This window comes from Mauremys reevesii, linkage group 8, assembly GCF_016161935.1.
Source record: "Mauremys reevesii isolate NIE-2019 linkage group 8, ASM1616193v1, whole genome shotgun sequence".
Classification (NCBI taxonomy): domain Eukaryota; kingdom Metazoa; phylum Chordata; order Testudines; family Geoemydidae; genus Mauremys; species Mauremys reevesii.
In genome coordinates, this window is record NC_052630.1 from 92,523,504 (window position 1) to 92,539,119 (window position 15,616).

The 15,616-nt window shown below is 42.7% G+C and overlaps 1 protein-coding gene across 4 annotated transcripts in view; it reads left to right on the forward strand.

The window, feature by feature from the left end:
* Window positions 1-14,582, forward strand: part of DOCK7 (dedicator of cytokinesis 7) — a 142,344-nt gene extending 127,762 nt beyond the window's left edge. For 2 of the 4 annotated variants that reach the window (XM_039484526.1, XM_039484528.1), the window contains 7 exons: window positions 5,383-5,508; window positions 6,882-6,971; window positions 7,747-7,983; window positions 9,309-9,452; window positions 11,196-11,302; window positions 12,387-12,554; window positions 14,419-14,582. In XM_039484526.1, coding sequence (XP_039340460.1) covers window positions 5,383-5,508; window positions 6,882-6,971; window positions 7,747-7,983; window positions 9,309-9,452; window positions 11,196-11,302; window positions 12,387-12,554; window positions 14,419-14,461 — 915 coding nt within the window. In that variant the 3' untranslated portion in view covers window positions 14,462-14,582. Of the gene's footprint in view, window positions 1-5,373; window positions 5,509-6,881; window positions 6,972-7,746; window positions 7,984-9,308; window positions 9,453-11,195; window positions 11,303-12,386; window positions 12,555-14,418 lie in introns of all 4 variants that reach the window. The other 2 variants (XM_039484527.1, XM_039484529.1) reach the window with 1 other exon arrangement.
* Window positions 14,583-15,616: the final 1,034 nt, after the last annotated feature.

The following is a 15,616-nucleotide window of genomic DNA, read 5'->3' on the forward strand; positions in this document are numbered from 1 at the left end:
TTCCTTTAACTACCCCAAAGCTTCTCCCAGCCACCTCCACTTAGATAGCACCCACCTATTCCCCAGACACCTGTCAGCACCCCAACGGTGCTTGGGGTAAAGGTGTATTGACCTTAAGCCAAAGTTTTATAATCATATACAAGGTATTTGCAAATAGGCACATTTAATGAGCTGATTTGTATATTTGCAAATAATTTGCATGTCATGTCATACACAGAACTGCACAAAGCTTGGCAGCTGTGCATTTCGTTGATGAGAAGAGGGACACAGGCATTAAGGCTGGAATTCAGTGGGATTTAGGCACCTAACTCTCTTATGCGCCTTTGAAAACCCAGATATACATTAAAATGTTTCCTTTGTTTGTCAGTGATCTTGTGCCCACTTAGCAAGGCTGACCTCCCAACAATAAATGGCTTTAAAGCAGATGCAACATATGGCAGCACATTGGAGATCACAAGTGGTTAAAGCTGAGGGGACAGCAGACGAAAGGAGGCTTTCAGGAGATGTTTCATTGTTTTTTATCAGGGAAACATGCTTTCTTATGATGCTAAAGGGGGATGAAGTTGGTGCTTTAGCATGTTGGGCAGCTCGGCTACAGGGTTCACGTACATGGATCCAGAGTTTGTGCCATAAGCACTCCTATCATGTTATTTAACCCTTAAAGAAATCCTGCCCCAGCTGTCCAGGGGCTAAATGTTATTGAACCCCCCCCCCCCCCCCAAGACATTTTAATGATGTAGCTTGTGCTTGAAGTGGGCGCTTATGGGAAGGGAGAAAAACAGTATGTCCACATAGGCAGACCACCCCCACCAGAGGAGCTTTTTAGCACAAACTAGTGTCTGAAAATGATTGTTTTGCCTATTGTAGGTGGGCTCAATCCAGAACCAGCGCTAGGCATAAGCAGACTAAGCAATTGCTTAGGTCCCGAGTACCTCAAAGCCCCACCCCCCCTTAATTATTAGTATGTGTTATTCCTGCTTAGGCCCCACCAGGCACTGACACAGGCTCACTCCTTTTTGAAGCACATGACTGAACTGTGGGACTGTCTTTGCTGGAACACAATCCCCCGGTGCAGCAGAGTGACTTGTGTAAACCAAAGCCCCTGGAGCCCAGGAGTGAAAATCTCACAGTCTGCAGCAAGGTGCCATGAAAGCTCCACCCACGCTCCTCAGTTCTGACCTGTAACATCCCTGCTGTTCAGGTCCTGAGTCTTTAACACAGATGCCCCTTGGGCTGGAATGCACCATGTTACAGGGCAGTTTTTTGATTTGGACTAATAGGATTCCAGAGGTGAAAGGCTAATGCGCTAACCAACGCTGCCAGCCATACCGACGCGGCAGGGATCGTACCTGCTGTTCATATCGTCTCGCTTGGATCATTTTCAGGAGTCAGAGATTCAGCTTAAGTGACTTTGTTTCTGGCTTAAAATACTGTTCATTGTTACAGAAAGCCACTGTAAATGGACTTTATGATAGTGAAGGATGTTGGCACGTGGTGTGAGGCCGTACTAAGCCCCCATCCTGGCTTCAGATTGGGGAGATGGATTTTGCCTTTGCCGTCACTGCCCTGTACATATGTATGTACCTGTACATGTGCACACACACAACCTGATCACACTGGTTGTATGTGGGTTTAGTAAATTTACCCAATAAAGCCTCAATATTTTGCAATGGTGAACAGCCAACATTTTCTTTTCCTACTTGTGGATATTTGCATAGCAACATAAATGTGCCTAGTGCTTAACAAAGTATCTATGACAATGTCCATGCCCCAAGAATTTACAATCTAAGGGCCCGATCCTGCAAGCACTTATTACTTGGCATAGTGCTTCATGCCATTGAAATCATTAGCCACCATTTCTCCCCCAAGATTAAGGCTTATTTGCTCCACTCCAACAACCCAAAGCAGCCCTAAAGCAGGAAAAGCTGGCCATGTGAGAATTCTCTCTATTTTAGGGGAATCCTTGGTTGGTGTCGGCATGGTCTGGGGAATAAGGGTATGGCCAGGAAACCCCTAGATCCCTCTGAACCCTTGCTGTGACCCAGGAGGCTGTTGGGACTTATACACAATAGAGCAGCCTGAAGGCTGCTCCAGCTTGTGCCAGGGACGGTACAGGCCCAAGATCAGGAGATCACAGAGGTGGCTTAAAGCCATTTTTGTCTCCTTTCCTATTGGGACAGCCTCTCAGAGGGAATAGCATGCAGGTGGTTGAGCCTTGGATTTTGAAAGATCCGTGGGTTTTGATTTTTTCCTGTTGTGAGGTGGGCGCATAGAAATGCATCCCGGAAGGACTTTCACATTTTATTTTAAGCAACCATTGCTTTGGTAGTAGTATATATTTTTTTTAATAATATGTCACACTGGTGAAGCCAATATCTCTTTTTATCAGGCCCAAACCCCTTCATTCTGACACTGAACCCAGCTAGTTTTAGAAATGAATTTGCGGGGAACTGAGCGCAGTTGGAGCTAAGGGCACTGTGCATCTCATCGGAAGTGCTCAGCATCTCAGACAATCAGAACCCCAGGGACCAATCCTGCACAGAACTGAGCACTTCTTGGAAGGTGGGATGTGCCCTCCACTCCCACTGAGCTCAGTGACTTTCAGGAGATGCTCATTAGAATTGCCATCGGTGGAGACTTGTAGGAACTTTTAAAAATGGATTTGGAATATGGCTTTGTATCATTAAGGCTAAAGGATGCAGGGCTTGCCTCTCAACCTGCCTAGGCCCAAATAGGAGAGATACATGACCCAATCCTACCAGTGCAAATCCATAGCAAAAATCCCCCTTATTTCCAGGAGAGCGGGATCAGGCCTGTAACATGGGACAAAGACCCCAAAAGGAAGGCAGCATGGTCTAGTGAATAGGGAAGAGCGCTAGGAGTTATGAGACCTGAAGTGTGTTCCTCACTCGCTGTGGGCCTGATCCTGTGCTCGTCAGTCAATGGCAAAATTCCCACTGACATGTAGGTAGTACAGGATCAGGCTCCGCGTCACATTGGGGGAGACACTGAATAGCTCTGTGTTTCAGTTCCCCAGCTGCATAATGGACATAATAATTCTGTGTAAAGCGCTTTGAGATCCTGTGGTGAAAGGCGCTGAGTACATGCCAGCATTGCTATTCAAATGATGGAAAGAGGAAAACAGATAGCACAGTGAGCTGGAAATGAGGAGGCATTTTCTTTAGCATAGATAACATTGTCCATTGCCTGGGTTTCATGGGTCAGTCTGATAAGTTAGAGTAAAGGACACCAAGACTGAGTGGGATAGGAGGAGGTATGGGTCTGAAAATAAGGGGTAGCTGAGAGATACGGAGGCAGTCCTGGTTGATAGTCCCCAAATGTAGCATCCAATGCTTCGATTAAAATACCATCATCCATTAGGGCACTGATCCAGCGGCGCATTTAAGCACATGTGTGAAGCCGGGCCCGGTGTGATTCCTCAATGGCTTAAAGTTACACCCTGTCCTTGGCTGAAGTGGGGCCTCAATGTTTTTCTCTAGTAACTTCCCTGTAACAAGACCAGCATGTGACCCATCAAAAACAAACCTGAGGCTTTTTTTTCAGCCATGGGCACCTCACGCATCTGCTGTGCCATCTTCCAGCTCTTCCTTTCTACTCTGTTCTGGTAATCTAGGGGAGTATGGAAAACTCCTGTTCTTGTGGAAATAGACAAAGCTCCTGCTCTCTGGAAGCTCTCCGCTGTACACCAGATGCAGAGAGCTAGGTAGGCAGGCAGGCAGGTATGCCCTGTCCAGGGGAAAGGCACCTCTGCTGCACAAGGAACCAATAAAACCACTTCCTGCTATGAGCATAGGGACCTGAGAATTCCAGGTGCTGCAGCTCCTTGCACTGAAGGGCTCATCAGCCACAACTCCCAAGGGCGTTCGGTTGGGCTGGTGGGGGGTGATGCTTTGAAAATGGCATTTCCACCCCTTCTAATTTGCCTGCTTTTTGTTCTCTCCACCCACCAAGGCAGAGGGGATAATGTGGCTCGCAAACAATTATGTGTTTTCATTACAAAGAAATATAGTCATTGAAATGAAGGGAATGCACCCAAACTACAATTTTATTACAATATTTAAAAGCAGTAAGGAAAACTCCCATCAGATATCTGAATGCTTTCCTCTGACTGGTCATTTTTCATGGATCAGATTCTTTTTATCTTATCAGTTTTGTATCCTTCCTGCCGTCCAGACTATTTTCACCATCACCACAAAAGATCAACTTACTGCAGAAATTGTTCTGCACCTAACCTAAAAAGTAGTCAAATGTCGCCAAAAATGCCTTGCGGCATTACCCCACCGCAAAATAGTAAATACAAATCCCACGCTCTGGGCTGGACATGTAGAGGTGCCATTTGACACCCAAACACTAAGATTGAGAGAGAGAATGCATTCTGTTCTGCCGCACACTTTCCCGTGAGAGTAAAGGTGAACATGTTCTAAAAAGCACGTCTAGTTTCTGCATGCAACGTGATGAGTTGTTTTGATCCTTAACAAAATCAGAGGTGTGATTTTTTTTAAAAAAAAATGTTTCTTCCGATCTTTCAGTCTCACTTTTTTAAAATTTGACTTTTCTGACAAAAACCCGTGTGTTTCACTTTAATTGTCATGGCTATTCCATTCTGTAGGCCAAATTCACCACTGGCTTAAATGGGAGCAAGGGCCTGGAAGCCAATGGAATTGCATCTGCTTCCACTCGGAGTGACTTTGGCCCTGTAGTTTACCCTAGGAGAATGAAAGTGCTTCTGTCAATGCAATGTTTAAAAAATAAATAAAACACCTTTTAAATTTTGGATTATTTTTAAATCACAGTATAAGTGGATCTTGACTTAGGCCCTGATCCTGCAGTTAGTTGTGCATGAACAGATGGCTCTGACTTGGAGCCGCTTAGACTTTAATGGGGCGGTATAGACATGTAGCAGTCTGCTTGCTTGGTCACTACAAATTGCAGGATAAGGACCCTAACTTGATTTCCCTTAAACCTAGGGCCAGCTAATCAGCTGATGTACGTCTACACAGCTTCACTGAGTTCAGTGGAGCTCAGGATCTTGCAGTGGGTTCTGCCTGAGGGATGGCTGCACTCCTAAATCAATAGGGGTCCTCCCAGGAGGGAACTCATTGCAGGATCAGGCTATTAATTATCTCCAATAACTTTGATTTGATACTAGTTTTGAGTTTATCTTCAGTGTGGTGTTTGCTGTAACTTGAATTTCATGTTGATTAGCCCAGGTACCTCTATCCCCTCCACCCACCCTCCTCCCAAAGCAAATGGCAGTTCAAAGTCAAGAGCAAATTTTTTGCAAACACTCAAGTTTACAACATATGTGAACGAGTCTTTATACTGAAGTGCCTTTTGTCTCTCCAAACGTAGGATGGAAAGCGGATGTTTGGTACATACTTCCGGGTTGGTTTTTACGGGACTAAATTTGGAGACTTGGATGAACAAGAGTTTGTGTACAAGGAGCCTGCGATAACAAAGCTAGCCGAAATTTCCCATAGACTAGAGGTGAGATTGTTGTGACAGACCTGAAATTCTCTCTGTAAATTGCAATTGAGCTGCTCAAGCCTTAAAAGCTGGATTGTTATCATGAAACGTAGGTAGTAGCTGAAACAACAATCACTAGGCAAAGGCAGTGGGTGAGATTTTGTGCTGTGCTGCTTGGAGCCTGATTCTAGGCTGCTCTAGGGACCAGAACAGCCTGCTGCATAACATAAGCTGCTCTAAGTTACCCCAGCCCTCCCAGAGCGCTGCTCAGTGACTCAGCTGCTAAGAACGGTTCTACCATGCAATGCCCCCATCACATCTCCCTCCCACCACTAACCCCACTCTCTACTCAGAGGGGCCCGCATGGCCTCCCTGCATTTCCCCTCAGAAACAATAATTTGACTTACTCAGTCCTGTAGCTAGAGGCCAAGACTTGATACATCACTTCCATGTTCTTGGTGTATTATACTGTGTATTCATCCTTGTCAGTGCAGCTGGCCCTCGCTAATATGGTTATTACAGTCACTCCTCTCGATCCTTCTCAAATTTGTTCTTCTTCTGCATTAACATTTCCCCCTTTCTCTTAATATTTCATTCCGGGATCTCACCTGACTGCACCGCACAGCCCTTCTGTTTCATTGCACCACCAAAACCAGGTGGTGTTTATCTTTTTCCCCTTAGTGAGACTGCATAAAGGAGATATTAGTTTGACTTATAGGCTGTAAAGAGATAAGCCTCCCTTCTCCCTTCCCTACCTCCCTCCCAAAAAATCAGGCCCCCAAAAAATCAGGCCCCTTTTAGGTGTTTCAGGTTGGGTGCCCAAAAAAACGAGGCACCTAAAATAACTGGAAAATGTAGCCTGTAAAGTTTGTTTCACTTATCGGTGTACCTTCCCTGACCAAATGGAGGCAAGTATAGGGCCAGATTCTGATCTCAGTTACCCTGCTGATGTAACTCAATTGAAATTAATGGAGCTGCTCCAAATTTAAAATTGTGTAACTGAGGTTGGAATCTGGATATTCAAATTCCCCCACCCCACATCTAATTTATTCAAACCAGCAAATTCCAGTCCTGTTGCACCATCTGCTTTTCAAAAAGATCATGTTGTGCGCAATGTTCAGCCTCGTGACAGATTCACAAGGAGGCCAGATGACTTGTCAGCATATGAGATTGGAAGGATTTAGAGCCATCCTGGCTTCTAATTTTTGTGCTGTAACCCCTAGAACCGAACTGATTAATTCTCCAAATTCAGCAGATTAAATTCAGCCCAGGCACAGCTTGAATTGAAGGCAATTGGAGTTGCGCCTGTGCTGAATTTGGCCTGATCTCTCCAATCCTCTTGCGGTGGTTACAGAAATAGGTGTTGTCTTTCAACGCAGTGTTCTCCATTTCAGGGATTTTACGGCGAGCGATTTGGTGAAGATGTGGTTGAAGTGATTAAGGACTCTAACCCTGTAGACAAATGCAAACTAGATCCTAACAAGGTAAGAATGCAAAGTACAACTGTCAAGTTTAAGCCATTTCTAAGTACTTAAAGCACAAAGGGAAAAATCCTGGGCTGGATACTGCCTCTTCTGCAATGAAATTCCTTGGAGAGGGCTGACAGGTGGCAAACCCGTGAGGATCCCCATGTGGAGATTCCACACACACCACTGTTCCCACAGAAGAACACAGAATAGATTGCAGGACATGCTCCTTGGCCCTGTGGATCCTGGGGAGGTCAGTGGGAAGTCAGGGCCTTCTGAAATCCCCACTGCAAAGAGAGCTCAGTGAAAAAGATAATACAGCTTCATGCTGCATTATCTGTTCCTCATCATCTCTGCTGTATGCAGGGAGTGGTGTAATATTAATTGCCCCCATCTTCGAGCACCTGGCTTGCCCTCTCCTTCCTCCAGGGTCCTGGACCAGCAGAGAGGTGCCATAGGGAAGTGGGGAATAGTGCTGCAGATGAGCACAGAGGAGAAAGAAACCCACACATTTTGGGGGGGGGGCTGCTTTTCCCCCTCCCCACAAGCTGCTGAGCATGCCCAGTTCTCACAGAAGCCAAGGGGAGCTTTGTTTGAGTAAGGACAGAGTAAAAAGTGAGTTAGGGCTACTGGAGGTACCCCAAAGGGAGGAGAGTGAAAAATAGTCCTGTTTCTTAAAGGTGAGGGTGGTTATTGTGCAGCTAAATGGAAGGAAGCAGAATTTATCTCCTTGCACTCTGGCTTCCCTCTGCATTGTGTTTTGTTATCTGAAAACTTGTTTTCCCTATTACAGGCCTACATTCAAATAACCTATGTGGAGCCCTACTTTGACACATACGAGATGAAGGACAGGATAACCTATTTTGACAAAAACTACAACCTGCGGCGTTTCATGTACTGCACGCCCTTCACCCTGGACGGACGTGCTCATGGGGAGCTGCATGAACAGTTCAAGCGGAAGACAATCTTGACGACCTCCCATGCTTTTCCTTACATTAAAACCAGAATAAATGTCAGTCACAAAGAAGAGGTGAGACCTGTGCATTGGGTATATTATGAATCCCGAACAGTGTCGCGTGGCGGGAGAGGAGGGGTGCCTTGTAGTGCCACAACAAAAAGTCTAATAAGCTGTGTTGAAATAAGCTTATCAGCCTCTCTTGCATTGCTGAGACTCGTGTATAGTGAGCTCTGTAAAGCAGGCCAGGCTGCTACAGACAAAGATGAGCAATGGTTAGTTATTTGCTTTATTAAAACATTACAAAGAGGTTCTTACTGGAACAATTTGCAGGGGATAAAGAATGAAATTTTAGCCCATTGGATGTCAAATTCACTCATTCCAACTAGCGGTTTATCTGTGTTATGGGCATTTGCGTGCTCCAGAAAGCACTGCTGCATGTATTGAATCAAATAAAGAAGAAGGGATTGTCCTTCAAAACCAGAGGCTTTGTGGTGTCATCCCAAATGACAAAGCCAGTTCCTACAAGTTTAACAGTTGTGGTTACATCATTCTGCTGAGGAGGCCAGACTCAGCTGTGTCTGTTCCTTGTGAGTATTTCAGTACCGGACCTTAGTCTATCTGAGGCCATGTCTATACACAAACTTAAACCAGTGGAAACTCCTACGTGAAACACTCTTTATTTTAGTTTATTTTGTTTTCGCTTAAACCTGTTTCTAATCAATTTAAACTAAACTAAGATACGTGTGTCCACATAGCCGTTTGAACTGGTTTAAAATCATCCCTGAAGTTGAATTTGTACACGTCTGTGTATGTAGACAAGCTCTGAGTCTGCCATGTAGTAGCATGAGTTATATCTCTGCCATTTTGCTCGAGGAACATGTGCTCTACCTCTGCAATTACACTGGGTCCCTCCCTCACTTCAGAAGCCTGCCACTAATAGAAAGAATTGTCCCCAACATAATTTAAGCCAAGGTTTTCCACTACAGGAACCTACAGCCAGGGTCCTAAATGCATATTTAGGTACCTGAATAAGGCTGTAATCCTGCAACTTCTTGCATGTGGGTTGATTGAACACAATGGGGTGCAACGGGCACAAGGGACCTAATTTTTAAAAGCTCTAAGCACCCAACTGCAGAAGCACTTCTGAATATCCAGTCACTTATTTAGGACCCTAAATGAAGGCTCAGAGGTGGGATCTGCAAAAGCGCCAACGTGGTTTCAGAACACCAGTTCTATTAACTTCTAATGGGATTTAGGCTCCCAGGTCACATAGGTGCTTTTTGAGAATCCCACCCTGGGAGCCTAGTTTTAGGTGCCTTTTTTCGAAAATCTTGGCCATAATAATAATAAAAAAAAAATACAGTCCACATATTTCTGGCTAATGTTTGCCTCTGTAGATAATTTTGACACCCATTGAAGTTGCCATAGAGGACATGCAGAAAAAAACACAGGAATTAGCTTTTGCAACTCATCAAGATCCAGCAGACCCAAAGATGCTCCAAATGGTGCTGCAAGGTTCAGTAGGTACAACGGTAAATCAGGTGAGAATCATTTTATCATGCTTCAAACACGCTCAGATATTGCATATCACTCAGTTGGATGTTCAAGCTTGGTGGAGGCTTAAAGTTGTGTCAGTGAAAACTGCTTTTGTCTGGATTTTTTTCGTTTAATTTTAAAAATGTGCAAAGTCACTTTAGAAACATACTTCACAGCTAATAGCACAATTAAAGTACCAGCAAATGAGAGGCAGCATTGTGATCCCGGCCACTGTAGCCTTTTGTGTTGCAAAGACTGGACACCTTTGGCATTAGGGATAATCTAGCAAGGGAGAAGTGAAAATCCAGAGAGGTTATCAAGAGATTTTACTCTCTCTATTGTTGAGGGAACACAGCAGTAAAGTACCTCAGCAACAGAAAGTCAATTATGAGTGGAAAATAGTTGCAGTGCCCTGAATTAAAACCAAGTATACCATAGAATGAGGGAACTTCTAATATAATTGCTGCCAGAGAAATTTTTCTCCTGTCCAAATGCTCTAGGTCAGTGTTTCCCAAACTTGGGATGCCGCTTGTGTAGGGAAAGCCCCTGGCGGGCCAGGACGGTTTGTTTACCTGCTACGCCCGCAGGTCTGGCTGATCATGGCTCCCACTGGCCGCGGTTCGCCACTCGAGACCAATGGGAGCTGCTGGAAGCGGCGCAGGCCGAGGGACGTACTGGCCACTGCTTCCCGCAGCCCCCATTGGCCTGGAGCAGCAAACTGCGGCCAGTGGGAGCCACGATCAGCCAGACCTGCGGGCGCGGCAGGTAAACAAACTGGCCAGGCCTGCCAGGCCTACACAAGCAACGACCCAAGTTTGGAAAACACGGCTCTAGGTAATAGCAAATATAATTGAATGATGCTGCTGGAACCCCAGCTTTTTGTATGTTTCTGTGAGGTGGTAAATAATAGTTTACAGTACCTCACTCTAAATGATGGATTTGGTGAATGTCCTTTCCTCTGCAGTAAGATTACAGCCCAAACTATAGATGCAAGATTGATTTTCTGTTGATTCTTGACTAGTTACTATCAGCGATTTTATGATTTGAGTGGCAATCGTTGAAAGTGTGGTTCTGATCAATACAGTGACTAAGTGAAACTGGCCCATCTTAGTCAGCTGACCTGCTGCTTGTTGGTATCCAGAATCATATCTGCTTGCTTTTTTGATTAAAAATAAGTATTGCTACTTCTCACTCTGGTTAGCCCTGCAGAGCTACCAAAGCTAAGAGTGAGTGAGCTGGTTTGTATTTTGGTTTCTGCAATATCAATGGAATTGAAAGTAATACAATTGCACAGGTAGAAGATGAGGGAAGAGTTTTGCCTGCAGAATCTTTACTACTGGACAAGCCAGAAAAATTATAACTTGAATTTCAGACCCTACGTTCATTTTGCAGGGCTGGCAAACAACTACTATACTGGTTCAGTTTTCAGTGTTAAATACCTGTTTACTTGACAACTGAGCACATTTGATTTAGAAGCCATTGAGAAAGAATAAATGTGGAATCTCATGTATTTTACAGTCACTTTCCAAAAGCAGACCCACGCTTTAAAGATTATCTTGAGAATAACAGACATTTTCACTTGTCACGATAGTTGGTGATTTACTCTGGACTTAGAAGACACAATTCACCAAGAAATACCCTCTTAAGGGAATGTTGCATTTTATGAAAGTTTCTATATGTAAGAAATTTCTCCAATGGCTATGACAGGAGTGCAGAGACACTTACTATTTTCTCTTCTACTCCTAAAGGGACCATTAGAAGTTGCACAGGTTTTCTTGTCTGAAATACCCAATGATCCAAAGCTCTTCAGACACCATAACAAACTACGGCTCTGTTTCAAAGACTTCACAAAAAGGTAGAGTATTGGCTTCAAACTCTTTCCAAGAACATTTATTTTCAGTGCATTAAACAGAAATTCAGATAGCAGTATAAGGGGGTGTCCAGTGCCTGGTAAAAGAATACACTTGTAATGTAGGAAAAGATACAGTAATCACCATTTGCTCTGTTCGAGGAACAAGTCTGTTTAAAAAATGTGTTTTCTGTTTCCTTGGTGCCATCTGTCTCTGAGAACTACTGTCAAGTGGCCCAAGTTCTTAGGTATGGGTGTGTATGTGAAATGAATTGGTGGTCTCGGCAGAGTTCCTTATGGACAGGTGTCCTCATCTCAAACACCCCACTATCATAATTGGCACTAATGAATATCTTTATTGATAGTGTCAACACAACAGGCAAACTTGATTTGGCAGGGAGACTGAATTACCCTCTCCAGGTGGGTTTGAAGCATGTTGGCAGAGTTCTCTGAGGGACGTGTGTGCTGCTGCTCTATTTTTCCTTCCTTGTTGGTAAAGAGAATTGCAGTCTCAATCCGGTACTAAATCTCATGAGCATTTAAACAATTGGTGCAAATAACTGAAATTACAATATTGCCCTCCTTTTCTGAACTAGTAGGTCCAGAAGCAGCCTGGTTATTCATTATGAAGTAAAGTGGCATTGATATTATCAATTCCTTTTTAGACACGTTGTTTAATTTACATCGTTCAAAATACTAGAGTTCACAGTGAACATTTAATAGTCTGCTGCTTGATAATCTTTTCCTAGGGCTGGCAGTGAAAACATCCATCTTTAAACCCCCTTGGGCTGAAAATGGCTGTGGAGATAAGCTTTCCATTCCTCCTCACAGAGGAGAAATGTTATAGGAGAACAAATTAAATTTAAAAATGAATCACAACTCTATGAATAAAATGGAAATTGGAAATATGACTCACTATCCTCTCCCCAAGGAAACCAACCAGATAAACTGAGTCCTTATTATTACCCAGAAGACAAGATGGAGGATATTAAGTGTCAAGCCAGGAGAACTGTATTAAATGCTCTCATACTAATAAATTAACAGGCATCCCCTGTTGTCTGCCAGAGTTTTACAAAATTTTGTTTTCTAGGTGTGAAGATGCATTACGCAAAAACAAAAGCCTGATAGGTCCAGACCAAAAGGAATATCAACGGGAGCTTGAAAGGAACTATCACCGGCTCAAGGAAGCGCTCCAGCCCTTGATAAATAGAAAGATCCCGCAGTTATACAAGGCAGTTTTGCCTGTCGCTTGCCACAGGTGGATGTTAATTTTACTCTATTTTAACCTAACTCGGGTAATGTTGAAAAACAAAAACTCAGCTGGAATGATATGGCATAAAGAGGACATAGGAATGGGAACAGGAGACTCCCCTGGGAGTGTTTAAAACCACTTTCCTTACCATAGATCTTTTAAGAGGAAATGCAGGTGGGTCCATCCCCATCCCCATATCTCTTGCACTGCAGGATGGCATTGGTTGGCCAGTTTGCCTTTGCAGATTTTTCTGGTATGGCCCCCTTTTCCTCATTCCATTAGGATGCTCCTTCCTTCTAACAGGTTTGAGACCACTCCTCCTCCAAGTCCAGTCAGTTCTGTACCTAAAATTGCAGGGAGTGAAGCCCAATGATCCCTGGAGGGGTAGCTAAAGAATCCCTGGGGTGAGTATCCTAGCGGATGCACAGTATGGATTGTAGAGCTTCACGTTAAAAAGCCAGTGAATGTTGTCCATGTTGGGAGACCTTTCTGAAGCAGACTAACCATTTCCATTCCCCTGCAATGGGTTTTAACATAAAATCATTAATTATTTTATCAACCAGGTCAGGAGCCATTTGTGCTATTAGTGTTATGATACCAGTGTTATGAGAGCTGATTTTAACAAGTGCACGTATCATAATTGAGCAAGTGGAATTTGCATGCTGTTCCTGCAGTAGATTTAGGGTTAAAAGCACCCACCCAAAACTACTACAACCCCTTAGAAATGATGGGCCTCAATCTACAATCCTGAAAACAAGATAGTGGTTAAGTGTCTCCTATTACACATTCCTTGCTTACTGAAGAAGTGGCAGGCTTGGCAATTCCTGAAATTAGCTTTCTCTTTATCCCTAATTGCCATTCGTATGTCTTCTATGGCTCTTAGGACCGGGAGCATATGAGTGACATCATAATTCATGCAGTGATCCAGTAACAAGTTAGGGTGAAATAGCGCAAAACTGTGCTAAGGACTGATACTTAATATGTCCTAATGTCCAACCAGTCTGTTTTTTAAATATACATCACTGAAGCATAGGAGAAGAAGCCTAACCTATTAAATGCAAGTAGCAAGCGAGCTACAGTTCCTTTCATTGTATGAACATTATTACTGTTTTGTTTGTGTGTGGTCTTCAAAACAACTCTTGCTACATGCAACTGCTTCAGAAGAATATAGCCCTCATCCTAAAGTTTCCTGTTTGCGTAGCCGTTGTTCAGCAGTGGAGAGCAACAGGAAAAACAAACAGAAGAACTCTGTCCAACTAGAATTCAGCAAAAAATCCACAATGAATAACTGACAGATTTAGTGTATTTTTCTACTAATTGATGGCAATTTCCTCCAGTTTCATCAATTGTCAAATTTTTTCTTGTTCTCAACTCTGCGGATGGCTCATGAACTATTCTCTGAGTATTCTTTATTTGAGCTATTTTTAGTTTGTTGTTGGTTGATTAGGTAAGTTGCATATTTTGGTTTCTGTTCTGTTCCCTGGCTGGATGATCTCATGAGACCTTCTGCCACAACTACTCATGCATATGAATTTCAGATTTGGTTTTCTCACATGAAGTTTAGAAATGTTTTGTGAGTGAAATTTCCCATAGGACGTAACAGGTGCCCAGGCCTTGTGCTGTCCCTCTGAATTTCATCATCTGTGAATATTCATGTCAATAAAACACAATCACTCCAGTGTTCTCAAAATGCAAACCCAAATTAGCAAACGAATTGTAAAAATTCAAGTCAATTTTTGCAGTGAGCAAACATAGAAATCATGTACAGAAAAGCACTGTGCATCTTAATGGAGAGCATGGACTTTTTAATTCACAATGGAAAATATAAGCTTATTGTCTTGTTTTTTTTTCTCCCCCCCTCCCCCCCCAGAGACTCCTTCAGCAGAATGAGCCTTCGCAAAATGGACATCTAAACAAGTTTTCAAAAATGCACTTAATATTAAGGTATTGAAAAGAGCAAGCCATGTTATCAACGTTGGGAATCAAAGAAGTTTTATTGAGAAATAAAACTTGGACTTCATCCTGGACGCCATACATACACATGTTTTACTTACTTACATTGAAGTGTTAAGCGGCCAAAAATTATTCTGAATTGTCAAATGTAGACTTATTGATGTTTTAAAAAAAATCATGGCAGTGGTATGCAAAGTACTGGTGATATGCTGTAAACTTACCTGTTTTTAAGGCATTTTTATGACTCAAAGGTACACTAAATGCATTTACCATTATTTATAGCATTACCTAATGTTAAATTTATTTCCTTTTTAGTTCATATATTTAATTTATATTAGGAGCATTGCAGATGCATTTTTGAACAGGTTTTAATGTAGTGCTGGTTATTTCAGTGGTACTATTAAATATGTGAATGTTTACATTTTAATTCACTATGTGTTGGACTTCAGAGCTCATCACCCTTGAGGACAAAGCTAGAAAGAAAGGTAAGTCTTAAGACAACACTTCTTAAATGAGTGCAGTGACCATATCATCTCTAACTTGGTTTTGTATCTTTGATGGGGACTGCGGCAAGGAAAAATGACTTTACATATCCTCCTAAGATAATGACTTTTGTTGTACATAGGAATGTGCTACCACTTACTCTAACCTTTTCTTCTGTATTGGTAAAGTAGATGTATTGCTACAGTCTTGTTTACGCTGTAATTTCTACTAAACCAGGAAACCCAGTTACAGCACAGTAGTCCCCTCATGTTTATAGTTGAGTCTTGCAGGCTTGCGGTAAAACTACTTTTTATTGTCATCTTTTTATTATAATTTTCTATAAAAACACGTCTTGGAAGAAAATGACATCAACATTTAAATAAGTTAAAATAAAATATACATACATAATTGCCACTGGTGCTTAGTAGAAATTACAGTTTACATTTTATTACATACAAGAAAACTACATTTTAAATAAAGTTCTTTAAGTTGCTAAGTCATGCACCTGAAAGTTAGGAAACCCCAGATTTATGGTTGCCTTGCAACCTTAATTCTGACTCTTTACATTTCCAACCTATGCACTTAGAGAGGGGTCCTCTAAAAATAATGATATATGATAGTGTAACTAAATC